The sequence below is a fragment of the Prinia subflava genome, chromosome 14, assembly GCF_021018805.1.
Source record: "Prinia subflava isolate CZ2003 ecotype Zambia chromosome 14, Cam_Psub_1.2, whole genome shotgun sequence".
Classification (NCBI taxonomy): Eukaryota; Metazoa; Chordata; class Aves; order Passeriformes; family Cisticolidae; genus Prinia; species Prinia subflava.
Genome location: NC_086260.1, coordinates 18476872 through 18492777, shown reverse-complemented (window position 1 = coordinate 18492777; position 15906 = coordinate 18476872). Strand labels below are relative to the sequence as shown.

Sequence of the window (15906 nt, the reverse complement as noted above, 5' to 3'; positions counted from 1 at the left end):
TTTATCATGGGGTTACATGACAGCTTCTTAGCCAAAACACACCCTGAGGTGCCAGGAGAGAGGTGCTGAGCAGGAAGGACACTGCTTGGGGGATTGGTGTCACTCCTGTCCCCTCGGGTCTTAGAGGGACGCAAGATGACCACAAATGACATGAGCTGTCATGAAGCCATGGAAAGAACATGTCCATGTTAACTCAGGCCACCAATCTGACCAAATCAGACTATTTCTTCTTTTCAGATCACCACTAAAGACCTACTTTATCTTCAGGACTTAGGGTCTACACACTCCCCTTCATTCCCCATAGCTCTTGATCTTCCCAGAGCTGACCCACTGCCCTGCCAAGGTCCTGTGAGGTGGGACAGCATCTCCCACCTTTCTGCCGCCCACTGAGTGGCTGCTGTCCCTTTCAGCGAGCGCCTCGCTGCAGCGTGCAGAACATCCTTTTTAACTTAGAGTAAATGTAGTTTCCATGTCGAGGCGCTCCCTATGCTGCAGCAAAGGCAGTGTTAGTGGGCAGTGGTTCTTTCCTCCTCTCCGTTGGAGGGGTCACCTGGTATTGCCTGGGGAGGGGCCAAGGGATCAGTTTTTGCCAAAAGGGTTGCCAAGGTTAGAGGGTGGAGGCTCAGGTTCTATTCCAGGATGAAGCCAATATGCCATCCAGGTGGGATGAAGGAGTGGGTGCACTGTGTCTGTGGATCTTTTCTGGCTACCCCTCATCCCCACCACTGCTCGGTCCTCTCGGAACAGCCGTCACTCAGCCGGCAGGACCGTGGGATGATGCTGCTCAGGAGGCAGAGGACTGCCATTTACAAGCAGTTCTGCTGGCAGCTGCCCAGGCCGGGAAGAAAAACAGCACAGAAAAAGGATTTAAGGATGTTTGGAAGGAAAGTTCCCTCCTTGGTGAATCTCCTTCAGGAGATCAGTGGCTGCCACACAGCTGGAGGAGAGCAAGTAACCCAGCCTTGGGCACCCTGGCTGCAGGAGCTATAGGAGGCTGGAAATGCCTGTGGAAGCCCAAGGTAGCCCCATGGCAGCAGCTAAGGATGGAGGTGCACCAGCAGGAGACAATGTGGAGAAGAGGGCTCTCCTCTCCCACCTAGGATGGTGATGACTGCAGAGAAGCTCCCATTTGCCACTTCTCAGTCCTGTTGGTGGCAAGCGGCAGTCCTCCACAAGTGCTGCTGCTGTATGGGGCTCCTCCAGGTTTCCCTCCTGGTATGGGGCATGATCCTCAGCAGGAGCATTCAGTCCAGCACAGATGGAGGTGCTGGGAAATGACAGAGGCTGGCACTCAGTTCCCACTGATACAAGGCAGACAGGGAGCAGATGCAGCAGGGAAGGCCATGATGGAAGAGCCTGCCCAGAGTTTGCTGATGTATTGTAATTAACAGTGTGGATCTATGATGTCATAGTTAACCACGTGGATCTGTGATGTCATAATTAACAATGATTAATGTTTAACAGGAGAGGTTTGTCTCCTGGCTGGTTGCTCTGGCAACAGCACCGAGCTGCTGGTCTTAATCTGACACGTTCCTCTCCTTGTTGACTCTTTAATTGTATTGTCGATGAAGCTAATGAGCCAGGGCTCTGGGGAGGACGAGGTGAGCCAAGGGGTTCACCTGGGCAGGCACGGGCAGCCCCTGGGGGCCTGGTCGTGAGATGGGATGTGGCTGGCAGCCAGGTCATGTGGAGAGGCACAGAATGAGCTGGGAAGGCTCCCCTATGCTCTGGAGGGAGTGGGAGCAGACTGTCAGTTGCTGAAGGCACCAGGATGCCCTGGCATGAGGCTGGACATACATACCTGCTTCTGACAGCAGAACATCTGAGGATTTGCATTTGTGCCGTCATCCCCTTGGATGCCTAAACAGCGCTGCAGCTCCACGTTACCCTCACAGCACAATGTCCTTCCTGCTCTTGGTCTCATTCCTGGTGCCAGAGACAGGCATGCATTCTCCCTAAGGAGGGGCTTGGCAGGTCCTTGGTGTGTGTGTGGGGTGCAGCTGTGGGGCCAGGGTGTGGCCAGGAGGTCAGGGTAGGGCTGGAAGCTGGTGCTTGTTTGTGCTGACTTGGGGGTTCCTGATTTCAGGGAGCGGATTGAGCTCAGCCCATGTGACCATTCAGACCTGGTCACATCTCAAAGGCATGGGAGGTGACAAGAGGTAGGGGCTGGTCTCCACTGTGGCCTGATATCCCAGAGGCTTCTGATGGCATTGAAGGCTGTGGCACCCCAACCCCATCGTCTCCTTCCCACAGCATTCACTCTTCCCCATTCTCTCTCCATCCCAGGGGTCGACACCATGAGTGAGACGAGCTCCATCAGCGTGGAGGCCACAACTGACAGCAGAGACACCTCGGTGGCCACCTCCATCCTGCTGCCCTTCCCGGGCAGCCGTGGCCGGGAGGAGGCGGACACCCGCAGCGAGCACAGCTACAGCGAATCGGGAGCCAGCGGCTCCTCCTTCGAGGAGCTGGACCTGGAGGCTGCCGGGGACGGGGAGGGAGCCCCGGGCCTGCTGCCTGATGCGGGCTACACGGGCAGCCAGGAGGTCACAGACAAGTGGACCAAGGAGCCCATCGCTGCTGAGAGAGGAGAGGAGTAAAGAGAGACCTGGCTGCCTCACCTCCCACTGGGTCTGAGTTACTGGGAACCAGTTGCCTTTCCCATCTCCTTCCTCTCCAGCCAAGAGATTTTGGTCGCTGATTCCCCCCAGGACCTGCTCTCCCTCTTTGCAGAAAGGGTGTTTGACTGTTTTTGGGAGTGCTGGGAGGTGGGGGGATTTCTGTGGTGCTTGGTGGCGCAGGGTTAGGTGCAGGCTGGGGGGACAGCGAAATGCTTTTGCTTTTTGTGTGTCCAGGCACATTACAGATTCCTTGCAGGTGTCTGGGGGATGGTGGTGGGTGTCAGAGATGTTCCCCCTCGTCTCTGATGGTGCCCCTCTCACCCACAGCTTCTCTCTGCCACACCACCATGTTTTCTAGCACCAAAGAGCTGTGAGTTGGGTCAGTTTGGTTTGTTCCCCTCTTCTCTTCCTCTTGCTGAACAATGGAAACATCCTATGTAAATGTGGTCCTCTTGGCACGGGTGCTTTGGGGTCTGTAATAAAGTGGATGCTTTTCCTCACTGGTGGCTGGTGCGTTGCTGACTTGTCCTTTGGCCAGTTGTGCTGTCCTGCCCCATGGTGGTGAGTGAGCTGTGGATGGGAGCTGCCCCCAAGGGCCCTGACTGACCCAAAGAGCTGCCCAGGGGCTCTGCATCCCTGTTGCTCAGGCTTTCTCCCTGCCTGGGCAACCCAGTAGGGCACAGGGGTCTGTCCCCAGCTTGCACAAGCTGCAGGGGAAGTGGGGAAGGAAGGGTCCCAGCTGCCATGCTGAGCTGGGCCAAGCTGAAGGGAGGTGGCATCCCCACTCCTGGAAACCTGTGGAGAGTAAAACCAGTATAAAGCCAGGTATAAAGCTGCTGCTGGGCTTCCTCTTGTGGCAGGGAACACCAGACTGCCTGCACTGTGCCTTCCTGACATCCCATTGGTCTGTCCTGCTGCTGTGGAATGCAGGCAGGGAGGGCTGCCTGTACTGGTCCCAGTTCCCAGTCTCTCAGCTTGGGAGCCTGGAAATCATGGCCCTGGTTGCCTGGTTGCCACTGGGCAATGCCAGGTGCCAGAGCACCTGCTGAGTGCCCTTTGTGCCTCCAGCAGCCCAGGGGTTCTTCCCTGGTGGTCAAACGTGGCAGCCCAAAACCGGCACTTGGGGTGGGGGTGCCAGGAGCAGAGGAGATTTGACTGTCTCTCCATGATGGGAATGTGTCCTCCCTGGCTTGGAAAGGTCATGATTAGTCCTCAGCCAGTGATTGACATGAGATTGTTCATAAATATTTTGTGCTCTGAGTGATAAAATATTAAACTCCTCCAGCCCACATGGAAAAATATTGCTCTTCCTGGTGTTTATCTTTGTTGCTGGTTATTACAAAACTGCCAAGCCCCCTGAAATATGTATGCTTGGCTGAGGCTCCCAGGGGGCTGGAGCCAGGCAGTGGGTACTAACAGTGCTTGTGCCCTAACCCCACTGAATTGGGCGCCAGGGGGGCTTTGCCATCCTTCTCTTGCCATCAATAGCACTGGAGCAGCAGCCGTGACACTGCAGCCAGTGCTGAGGTGTGGGTGAGGCTGGAGCCAGGACCCATCGGCTGGGGGGCAGCAGGACCGTGGCAGTGGCAGCATCCCCTGGCACATCACACCTCCAGTCCTCCTCCTCAGCTCTGCCCACCCCGGCCCGCAGTGGCAAGGTCCCCCAGCCCAGGCACCCTCCTCTCCCGGTGTCCCAATCTGTCTGTGCCAACAATCTTGAAAGGAGAGGGCCCGGCAGGGTCTGGGGTCCTGCTGCTGTGGGGCTCCAGGGGGACCCTGCCACGGACATTCTGAGTTATCCCTCCCCAAACTGGGGTTGCCGGGGGGAAGGGAGTCCAGCAGAGCATGTGACACACTGCAGTGCCCTTGACCCGCAGCTTGCAAGTGCGGCACCTGGCAGGGAGGAAACTGAGCCACACGGTGGTGAAGTGGTTCCTCGGGGCAGTGCCCCAGAAGCGCCCTTGTCCCCTGTGTCATCCCCTGCCCCTCTCTTGTCTCTGAGTGATGGAGCTGGGACGTTGCAGGATCTTGGGCAGCCGAATGCCTTTAGGAAGAGTTTGGGCAATTGGTGGAGATCTGGAACACAACCCTGCCGGTGCCTCTGTTTTTGTGTGGTCTAAAGCCTTCCCCAGCTTGGTGCTCGGGCTGCAGGGAGTGCAGGTGGGCAGTGGATTGCTGGGTGCCTGAACTCCTCCCAAGGACTTGGGGAGTGGAGGGCAGGCCAGGCTAGAGGGGAACAAACTCTGGGGCACCAGTTTGTGGCTGTGGAGCTTGATCTGGGGTTGGGACCCCTCTCACTGGGCTGGGGGCTCTGGGGAACAGGTGCTGAACTGTGCCCTGCCAGGTCTGCCAGGGTGCAGAGCAGGTCCTGCCTACTCTGGCTGTCTCCTGCCTCTGTCCAGCCTTCATCTGACCATTCTTTGCTTGCATCTAGCCGTGCCTTCCCTGTGTCCTGCCTGGACCCGGCTGTGTCCTGCCTTCTCTGGCCATGTCCTGCTTGCATCCTGCCGGTGCTCTGGCTCAGTCTGGCCATCCCTTGCCTGGATCTGGCTGTGTCTTGCCTGTGTTCTACCTTCTCTGTCCATGTCCTGCCCTTTCCTGCCTTCCCTGCCCGTGTCCTGCCTGGACCCGGCCATCTGCCCCCGGGTTTGCCCCAGCCCCGGCAGTGCCCTGCCCGGCTCAGCCGATGTCGGACCGAGCGGGGGGCACTCGGGGCGGTCCCGGAGGTGCCGCTGCCCCCCGGGCCGGGCCGGACCGGGGCCGAACCGGGGCGGGGGCCGGGGCCGGGCCGGGCGGGGGGCGGAGCGGCTCCGCTCTGCTGGGGCTGGCGGAGTGTCAGAGGCGGCGGCGGGAGGCGGTGGCAGCCGCAGCTCCAAGACAGCCGCGGCACCGACACCGGCACCGGCTCCCGGCACAGTCCGCCGGGCCCAGGTAAGGGCTGCGGTCCCACCGGCGCTCCCACCGCCGTGACCTCGGTTCGCGCCGTGCCCCGGCCGCGCGTCGCCTTCTCCAGAGCCCCGGTGCCAGCGCTGGGGCGGCACGGAGACCGGCGATCCCCCGCAGCCGTCGGGGCCGCGCCACGGCGGGGTTCGGAGACCGGTGCCCGGTGCCGGGGCTCCCGGAGCTGCGGGACGAGAGCACGGCACGGGCACGGGCACCGGCACAGGAGGGGCCGGGGATGCGGGCGGTCAGGGCGGCACCGGGGCTGCTCCCGCCGCTCCCACTTGCCCGGCGCAAGACACGGGGCTTCGGGAGAACGGCTTGGGGGATTCTGGTCCCCGCGGTGACCCAGCAGCCCCAAGCCCCGCAGCGGGCACTCAGAGAGACCCGCAGCCCCCGGCTGAGGCTGCTCGCCGGCACCAGGGCAGGGAAGCGGGGTCACCGCCCGGCCCGGCGGGGACAGGCCCCCGCCCCTGCGGTTCCCCCGTGTCTCCCGTCCGGCTGTCCGGGCCGGGGAGAGCCGGGGCTCTGAGGGGGCTGTGCGTGTGCCGGGGCAGCCGCATCTCGGGGCGCGTTCGGGACGGGATGTGGGGTGGCCGCGGGGGCGCCCGGGGAGAGCCCCGAGGAGGCGCCTCGGCCCCGCCGGCACCGGGGCTGGCAGCCCTTGTGCAGGGGAGAGCTGGGGGCTCCCGGCAGAGCTCGGTGGCGGCGGGACCTCCGGGACCTCCGCCGGAGGTGACATTGTTCCTGCGCCCCCGCAGCACTGCCGCTCTCGCACCCCCCAGGTGTCACACACCCCCAGGGATGCTGTGTCGCAGGGGTGAGGGCTCCTGGCAGGGGATGGGAAGCGCTCCGGGCACGGAGGAGTCACGGCCCCTTCTCACCCACCCCACTCGCGATGCGGCCGGAGGAGAGGCTGCCCGCAGCTGGCAGGAGCTTCCCGCCGTGCAGCGCCCGTCGGGCTGGACTTGGCTCTGCCCTGCCCGGTGCTTCACTTCCCCAGATGTTCTCCAGAGGTTTCCCGCGGGTTGTCATCCCCCGGCACTAAACCAGGCGAGCAGAGCAGCTGCAGGAATGACAGCAGCCCTGCTCACTGTCCATCGTGGCTCTCTGCCGGGTGGGTGATGGTTTGCCCTTCAGAGGAGCTTGGCCTGAAGGTGCCTTTCATCTAGTGTGTCCTGCCCGCTGCCCCAAAAGACCTGGACCACAGGGACCCGGGTTCCCAGTGCCACTGGACCCCTGTGCTGGGCTCAGCCTGCCACTGGTGGATTCCATCAATAATCGATAATAATCCATGTGCCTGCGGCCTCTTTCCTGCTTGAGGAAACCCCAGGTCCCTTAAAACCATTTATTCCTGAAATAAGGCAGGGACCCTTCCCTCTCTCATCTCCAAAGTCCTTCACACTGCAGGGTCAGGTAGGAGACGCCCTGAGACAGATGAGGACTCAGCAGCAGCAGTCAGCACCTTGAAAACAGGCACTTAGGGGCATGGAGGAAGAGGAGGAGGTCTCTTCACCCAACCCCACCTCATCACACTCTGTTCCACACTGCTGCCCACATCCCCCCAGGCATCACTGCCAGCTCTGGCTGCCTCCTGGAGGGCTCCTCCAGCACAATCATCACCTGTCTGGGAGCAGCATTGGGGCATCAAAGGGTCCCCTCCTCCTGCTCAGGGAGAGTAGCCTCAGTATGGGCTGCAGGGAACTGTAGGGGGGCCAGCACACTCTGGCATCCCCCTCCCACCCTCTGTGCCCCCACAAGCACTGCTGGGCTGTGGAAGAGGCTGTGGTCCTGCCACAGCATCAGCAGCTTCCCATTCCAAAGCAGCCTGAGGCTTCTGGACTGCCAAGGGTTCTCCTTCTCCTGTGGCCCCTGAAATGCCAGCCCCGTGGGATTTCAGCAGTCAGCTTCAAATGGGAAACAAATCTCTCCTGTGATTTGGGAAAAGACAACCAATCTCGGAGGGGACTGCATCTTCTGCCAAAACAAGGCCTGCCTGCTGCAAAAGCCTTTGATTCCCCCGCGCCTCCGTGCTTTCTGCAGAGGGAGTCAGCAAACCTGGCTCTTACTTTTACTGAAATCTCTGAATTTAGTATACAGGGAAGGAAGGGGCGGTGATGAGAGAACAGACTCTGAAGCACCGCGACTGCCAGAACCCTGCGCATTGCTGCGTGAGGGTGAGGCCAGTGGTGAGTCCCTGCTCCTGCCCTGATGCCACGGACAGCCGTGGGGGCAGCAGCAGGGTGGGTGGGCTCCATAGCTATGGGATGGAGATTAAAATACTGTGGGCACTGGGTGCTGTGGGCACAGTGGGCTCATGGCTGGCTGCTTTTGGCAGTGCTCTCGGCTGGAGTTTGGATCTGTCAGCACCCCTGATTCTGCTGCGTAGGTTGAGGGCTCAGCTTGGAGCTGGCCTTGGCTCTATCTGCCCAGCCCAGCCTCCCTATGCCAGGTGACATCCCTGGCTCTTTCCCCCTCCGTGATATTTTAGGGCTGTCAAGCTGTCCTCCTGCAGGCTGTTCTGCCTGATGCTGCCAGAGGGGCCAGCTCTGTGCCCACCCTTATGCCAGTGCCTCCCTGGGAGTACAATGGGGGACCAGTTCCTGTACCCCTTCTTGTGCCCTGGAATCTGTGTCACTTGTGTATGTCCTGGGGGTTCTGGGTCACTGGGGGAGATATTGCACCTGCTCACCTTGCTCACCTGCAGGGGACTTTTTCCTGAGGGCATGCCAGGTGGGGATCACAGGCAGGCTCGTGCCCCTGCTCTCCTGTGCAGCACTGACTGCCTCTGTCCCCGTTGTGCCTTGCATCCCACAGATCCAGTGGCTTTTCCCTTTGCTTTTCCAGGTGCCGAGGGCTCTGCCGGGGTGGCTTGACCTCTGTCCCACCGACACCACGCCGTGCCACCCCCCACTACCCAATGCCTGGGGACTGCCTGTCCTCACCTTGACGGGTGGCAGCGGGTGACACGGGGTGGTGTGGGTCCCCCAGCCAGCACCAGCACACCCCATGGCGGTCCCCTTGGCCACCTGGCTGGGCCTGATGCACCTGGCCACCTGTCTGGCTGCTGGGCACGGCATGGCTGGCAAGAAGGAGATCAGCATGGATGGAGACCTGGTGATTGGAGGCCTCTTCCCTGTCCATGAGAAAGGAGTGGGGAGTGAAGACTGTGGCAAGATCAACGAACACCGGGGCATCCAGCGCCTGGAGGCCATGCTCTTCGCCCTGGACGAGATCAACAAGGACAGCAGCATCCTGCCAGGGGTGAAGCTGGGTGCTCACATCCTCGACACCTGTTCCAAGGACACCTATGCCCTAGAGCAGTCCCTGGACTTCGTCCGTGCCTCCCTTACCAGGGTGGACGGTTCTGAGCACATTTGCCCTGATGGCTCCTACGCTGTCCATGATGATGTTCCCACTGCCATCACCGGCGTCATCGGGGGCTCCTACAGTGATGTTTCCATCCAGGTACCTCTCAGGCAAGAAGGGCTCGGATGGGGACAGGGGTTTGGCTGAGGAGGGGGTGGGGGGGATAAAACTTTGGCAGCAGTGCAGTGATGCCACTGCCAGTGTGGCACAGGGAAGTTCACTCATCCCTAATGGTGATGCTCTGCGCCTTTCTCCAGTGGAGAGGGAATGCCAGGCAGGCACCTGAGCGAGCCATCTTTCTGTGATTGTGGGGGATGTGCCCAGGATCCCCTTGGGGGCTGTGAGAATCCCCCAACACTCCATAAGCCGTAGGAGCCAAGCCTGACATGGGTACAGGTGTTTATTCCTCTCCTGGGGTCAAGGTGGCAAGTGCAGCTCCTCAGCCCAGCTCACGTCTGGACTGTGCCAGGCAGAGCAGACCGGTGTGAGCGGACACTGTCCCCCTTGCCCCACTAAACCACGGCCTGTGAGGTGCTGCAATGGACACGCACCCTGAGGGGCTCAGCCGTAGAGCTGCCTGGCTAAGGCAGGGTGAGCTCAGAGCACAAGTGCCCCATGGCCCCAGTGATCCCACAGGAACAGGCACCTCAAACTTCAGACCTGGCGGTGACCCTGGGTGGGGTGCACCTCAGTCCCAAAAACCACAGCTCTGTGGACCCAGAGGCTGGTTTCAGCAGGGAGAACATCCCCTGAGGATGTAGACAGCCAGCAGGACCATCTGAGTCAGAGGTGGGCCACATGCTTGCTGAGATTTAATGAGCCCCCAGCATGTGTCAGACTGTGTGTCCTGGTCCCTAGGGTCCCTGCATCCCCCAGCTATGGGGTAGAAGGAGCTGGGACTGCCTCATGGAGGCAGCATCCCAGCCTACCTGGGCACTTGTCCCTTCCCTTGCTGGGAACCCAGCATGTCCCCATGTCCCAACCCTGGGCAGGCAGGTGTCAGCAGGGGCAGAATGTGGGTGGGCTGGGGAGCTCAAGGGGCACTGAGGGGACATGGCAGGCTGGCAGCTCCCATGTGTGGTGAGGACAGGCAGCAGCATCACTGAGCTTGGGGACAATCTTGCCATTAGGGGAATTTGTCGTCAAGATCATTTGTCCACGTTAATTAAGCCACATCTCCTGCCTGGGGAGCAGTGAGATGTGGGCAGGCTTGGCAGCCCCGCTGGCCCACCCGAGGCCCCCTTGCTGTCCCCAGAGCCTGGGATTTAACAGCCTCATTAGTAGGGCTTTTTTCCCCTTCAAAGCTAACGAGGGATTCTGTTGAGTGGCTGCAAGGTGCCGGTCCTGCTGAGCTCCTGATGCGGGATGTGCAGGCGCCCGTCCCCTGACCCAGCTTTGCAGCATCCCCCAGCCTGGTGGAGGGACTCTGCCCTGGCTTCCAGCCCCTAGAATCCTCTCCCCTGTGCTGTAGGGCTGTCAGGTATCCTGGCTTTCTCCTTGCTGTCGAGCATCTCCCACAGGTCACCTATGGCAGAATTTCTGCTTTTGTCCCCTCCCCAGCCCCGAATTTCAGAAGGAAGTGCTTGAAATACTAAAAAAAGAAAGAAAAAGAAAAGAGAAACGAGCATGTCTAAGGGCTCAGGCACGCTGTGCATGTGCCATCCATTCTTCTCCAGTCCCTCCACAGGTCAGGATGCCCTGGGTTGGGATGGGTTGCTCATCAGCCCAATGGTGGTGCTTTGGGAGCACTGTGCAACACTGGGTGTTGGACGGTGGTCCCCCACAGGAATGTCCCTTGCTGGGCACCTCTTCAGGCACTCACCTCTCCTCCCCCATGCAGGTGGCCAACCTGCTGCGGCTCTTCCAGATCCCGCAGATCAGCTATGCCTCCACCAGTGCCAAGCTCAGTGACAAGTCCCGCTATGACTACTTCGCCCGCACCGTCCCACCAGACTTCTACCAAGCCAAAGCCATGGCAGAGATCCTCCGCTTCTTCAACTGGACCTACGTCTCCACTGTGGCCTCAGAGGGTGACTACGGGGAGACAGGGATCGAGGCCTTTGAGCAAGAAGCCCGCATGCGCAACATCTGCATCGCCACCTCGGAGAAGGTGGGGCGCTCCATGAACAAGAAGACCTACGATGGAGTGGTCCGGGCTCTGCTGCAGAAACCCAATGCCAGGGTGGTCGTGCTGTTCACCCGAAGTGAAGATGCCCGTGAGCTGCTGGCAGCTGCCCAGAGAGTCAACGTGTCCTTCATGTGGGTGGCCAGTGACGGGTGGGGAGCCCTGGAGAGCGTGGTGGCCGGGAGCGAAGCAGTGGCGGAGGGAGCCATCACCATCGAACTGGCAGCCTACCCCATTAAGGAGTTTGCTGCCTACTTCCGTAACCTCCACCCCTACAATAACAGCCGGAATCCCTGGTTTCGGGAGTTTTGGGAGCAGAAGTTTAGGTGCAGCTTCCACACACAGGACTGTAGCCGGTATTCCCTCAAGACAGGCAAGTTTGAGCCCGAGTCCAAGATCACGTTTGTGGTCAATGCAGTCTATGCCATGGCTCACTCTCTTCACAACATGCACCGGACATTGTGCCCCAACTCCACCAAGCTCTGTGATGCCATGAAGCCTGTCAATGGCAAGAGGTTTTACAAGGACTTTATACTCAATGTTAATTTTGATGGTGAGTCCAAAATGGAGATTGGCTGCCAAACTGGAAAGGGATGGGTGGAGGATAGGAAAGAAGGAGGCCCAAATTTAACCCAAACCCCTCCAATTCCTCCAGCCTGCCCATGCCCAGGGCTGTGGTTGTCCTGAGGTGCCAACAACTCAGCGTCATCCTTGGGAGGCAATTTAGGCCTTCTGTCCCTAGCGGAAACGTGTGGAGAAGCCGGCCACCAACTCCATCCTGCTACAGCTGGGTGGGACCAGCCCACAAGGGACCCTCAAGAGCAGGGATCCTTTCAAGCATCATGATTTATTCACATTTCAGGGATTAAACTGGAGGGATACCCTTGATCAGGGACCCATGTATTTCAGAGCGAATTAGAAGCATGTCCTCTGTGACTTGAGCTGAGGGTGTCTTGGCTACCAGGAGTCACTGAGAGCCATGGAGGATGCACAACCCCCCTCTGCCCCTGCAGAGCTGGCTGGGGCTGACAGGTTCTCAGGCAAGGGGGCAGGTAGTTCTCCACCTTTGCCTTCCTGCTCCTAACATGTGCATAGGCAGCAAGGATGGGAGTGAAGGCTGGAAACGAGTTGGATATTTACCTGTGGCCATGGTGGGATGTGACCCTTTGGTTCCCTTTGGTGGGAATCCTGGAGTGAGTGCTCTCCTGTCCCAAGGCAGTGACTGTCTCCGTTTCTCCTCCCCGCAGCTCCTTTCAGGCCAGCAGACACGGAGAGCGTTGTTCGATTTGACCGCTACGGCGATGGCATCGGGCGCTACAACATCTTCAACTACCACTACGTGGATGGGCGGTATCGGTACCAGAAAGTGGGCTACTGGGCAGAGGGGCTCATCCTCGACACCAGCCTCATCCCCTGGGCTGACACCTCCATTCCCATGTCCCAGTGCAGTGACCCCTGCAAGAAGAATGAGATCAAGAGCATGCAGCCCGGAGACATTTGCTGCTGGATCTGCATCCCCTGCCAGCCCTATGAGTACCTGCTGGATGAGTTCACCTGCATGGACTGTGGTCTCGGTTACTGGCCCAACGAGACCCTGAATGGCTGCTACGAGCTGCCCCAAGAGTACATCCGCTGGAAAGATGTCTGGGCCATTGGTCCCGTCACTATCTCTTGCCTGGGTTTTATCTCCACCCTCTTTGTTATCGGAGTCTTCGTGAAGAACAACGACACGCCCATTGTGAAGGCCTCTGGACGAGAGCTGTGCTACATTCTGCTGACTGGGGTCCTCATGTGCTACAGCATGACCTTCATCTTCATTGCAAAGCCCTCCACCGGGGTGTGCACGCTCCGGCGCCTGGGGCTGGGCACGTCCTTCGCCGTCTGCTACTCGGCACTCTTGACCAAGACGAATCGCATTGCCAGGATTTTCAGCGGGGTGAAGGAGGGTGTCCAGCGCCCCCGCTTCATAAGCCCAACGTCACAGGTGGTCATCTGCATGGCCCTCATCTCTTGCCAGCTGATCATCGTCATCATCTGGCTGCTGGTGGAGACTCCGGGCACAGGCAAGGAAACCGAGCCTGACAAGAGGTACATTGTCACCCTCAAGTGCAACAACCGGGACTCCAACATGCTCATTTCGCTCACCTATAACGTCCTCTTGATTGTCCTCTGCACGGTCTACGCCTTCAAGACACGGAAATGTCCCGAAAATTTCAACGAGGCCAAGTTCATTGGGTTCACCATGTACACGACCTGCATCATCTGGCTGGCCTTCCTGCCCATCTTCTACGTGACCTCCAGCGACTACCGTGTAAGAGCCAGAGCTCTGAGGGGGCTCTGACAGGGCTTGATCTAAGTGGTCCTGGAGATCTGGGCCATGCAGGGTCCATCATTAGGAGGTGCACAGGCCTGGGGAAGGGTCTTCATCCACACACCTGGTGATGGTCACCTCTGCACTGGGTAATTCAGGACCAGGTGAAGGGTCTTGAAGGGCTATGGCTGACAGGGCAATGAGTCCTGGAGAAAGGACCTGCCCCCCTCCCTCCTTTGCTCTGAGGATGGGAAATGGCCCTGAGACTTCCAAAGATTCCCCATAGCTAGACCATGGAAGAATGATAGTTATCCTTCAGCCTAGTGACACAAAAGCATGAGACAGCCCCTGGCTCATCCAGACACCACAACTCAGGGCATGAATGCCAGCCCCAGGGCCAGCCTGGACCCTGGGCTGCTGAGCAGTGCCAGGAACTGGGTAGCACGGGGTCCATCCTGCAGCACATCAAGACCCCTGGCACAGACAACCAAACACATTCTTGATGGGTCTTGAGGAGCTGGTGGGGGCAGCTGCAGTAAGGGGCTTCCAGAGAGGACCTGCACCCCCAGAGAGAGTGGGCACTGGGATGGGGGAGTGCAGGCTCTGGCACCAGGCAGTGCCACAAAGCAGCACATTGGCAGGGCTGGGGATGCTGCTCAGGGTGCACCTGCTTTGCAGGGGCAACTTGTCCCCATCAGGGCAGTGTCCATACTCTGCCCATGGGTCTCCTGCAGGACCACCCTGAGGATGGTGAGGGATGTGGTGTGGGGTGGGATGTCCCTGAAGGGTGCAGCCTGGGCCCAGCCGGGCTGGCCAGTGCCTTCATCCTGCCCTGCTTGGGGCAGAGGGCTGATGGGTGGAGCACCTGATGCCCACCCCTGTCTCCAGGTCCAGACCACCACCATGTGCATCTCAGTGAGCCTCAGCGGCACCGTGGTCCTCGGCTGCCTCTTCACCCCCAAGCTCCACATCATACTCTTCCAGCCGCAGAAGAACGTGGCCAGTCACCGTGTGGGCACCGCTCGGTTCAGTGTGGCAGCAGCCAGCTCCAGCCAGTCCCAAGGTGAGCACAGAGGGGCTGGGGAAGGGGTGGGGGGACAGCACCCTTTCCTGCTGGGGTGTGTGTGTGTTTCCTCAAGAAAGGTGGGGTGTGAGGTAGGGCAAAGTGGGAAGTGTGGGGGAATGGAGAATGCAGTGTCCCCAGTGGCTCTTCCCCACCCTCTGTCCCAATGCCCCATCTCTCAGGACAGCACAGCTGCCAGAGGGGTACTGCTCGTGGGAGGCTGTCATTGCTCTGAGGGGACAGGGCCACGCTCCACCCCAACACAGGGGATTCAGCTGCCCCCAAGTGCCTGTCACTACCTAAGGCACTCTCCATTTAAGCTGCAGGGAATATGACCATCCTGGGCACCTCGGGGGGCATGGCCATTCTGGGCATGCTCCACCCCAGCTCCCTGGGCACCACTGCCATGGGATGCTGGGGGGTGCTGCTGCCAGACCCCAACCCAGCCCTGACTGCTGCCTTCCTGTCCAGGCTCAGCTTCGCCATACGTGCCCACGGTGTGCAATGGCCGTGAGGTGGTGGATTCCACGACGTCATCCTTGTGAAGGAACAGGGGCCAGGCTGTGGTGCTGCCACATAGCACCCCCACTGCTTCCCCAGGGAGAGCAGTGCCCGCAGCACGGCCCACTGAGGTGCCAGGTGCAGCCAGGAGGCTCAGTCCCTGCCCCAGCACGAGCTACACATCCCACATGTTGGGTCACGGTACGTGTCACCCTTCCCTTGCACTGAGCCACGTTACATGTACCCTGTGCTCCACACCCTGCACTGAGCCATGGTGAACACCCCCACTCCCTGAGCTGAGCCACGGCGCACGTCCCCGGCCCTTGCACTGAGCCACGGCACACGTCCCTCTGTCACCTGCACTGAGCCATTGAGCACCCACAGCCCTGCACTGAGCCATGGTGAATGTACCCCACCTCTTGCACTGAGCTGCACATCACACGGACCTCGCACTGAGCTGTGCCACAAACACCCTCTCCTTGTCCCCTGCACTGAGCCCTGGTGCAGAGCCGCCTGCACCGAGCCCCGGGGCACATCCCCTGCCCCTTGCCCCCAGCCCACAACTCCACTCCCTCTTGCCAAGCCATGTTCCACCTCCTGCTTTTCGCTTGCACCAGTCCACACTGCACATCCCACTGCCTCGCTGTGGTGCCACACACTGCCCTCACCCCACCTTCCCAGATGCCCTTTCCATCATCCCCTGTACCAAGCCTTGGACCACATCACCCTTTCCCCCTAGTGCTTCCCATTTCCATGTTTTCCTCCTGGTTTTGGCCTCAGGAGAGCCACCGAGCGTGGCTGGGCTGGGCCCAAGCCCCCACCCTCACTTCCCTCACTGTGTGTAGCACTTCTCATCCCTTTGTGGGAGACAGGGCAGGGCAGGAGTGGGGGCAGACAAATGCCTGCTGACCTCTGCAGAGCCCAGGGGGCCGTTGGAGGCTCAGGGCAAGCAACAGGACCCAGGTATTTGAGCCCA

At 59.9% G+C, this 15906-nt stretch overlaps 2 protein-coding genes across 8 annotated transcripts in view; both read left to right on the top strand.

The window, feature by feature from the left end:
* Positions 1-3121, top strand: part of TEX264 (testis expressed 264, ER-phagy receptor) — a 40063-nt gene extending 36942 nt beyond the window's left edge. For all 7 annotated transcript variants that reach the window (XM_063411602.1, XM_063411603.1, XM_063411607.1 and 4 more), the window contains exon 6: positions 2287-3121. In XM_063411602.1, coding sequence (XP_063267672.1) covers positions 2287-2600 — 314 coding nt within the window. In that variant the 3' untranslated portion in view covers positions 2601-3121. The remainder of the gene's footprint in view (positions 1-2286) is intronic.
* Positions 3122-5439: 2318 nt separating this feature from the next.
* GRM2 (glutamate metabotropic receptor 2) lies at positions 5440-15804 on the top strand. The gene is made up of 6 exons (XM_063411597.1): positions 5440-5552; positions 8409-9029; positions 10771-11608; positions 12303-13366; positions 14255-14429; positions 14901-15804. The coding sequence occupies exons 2-6, from the start codon at positions 8571-8573 to the stop codon at positions 14972-14974; spliced, it is 2610 nt and encodes an 869-aa protein (XP_063267667.1). The 5' UTR covers positions 5440-5552; positions 8409-8570; the 3' UTR covers positions 14975-15804.
* The last annotated feature ends 102 nt before the right edge of the window (positions 15805-15906 follow it).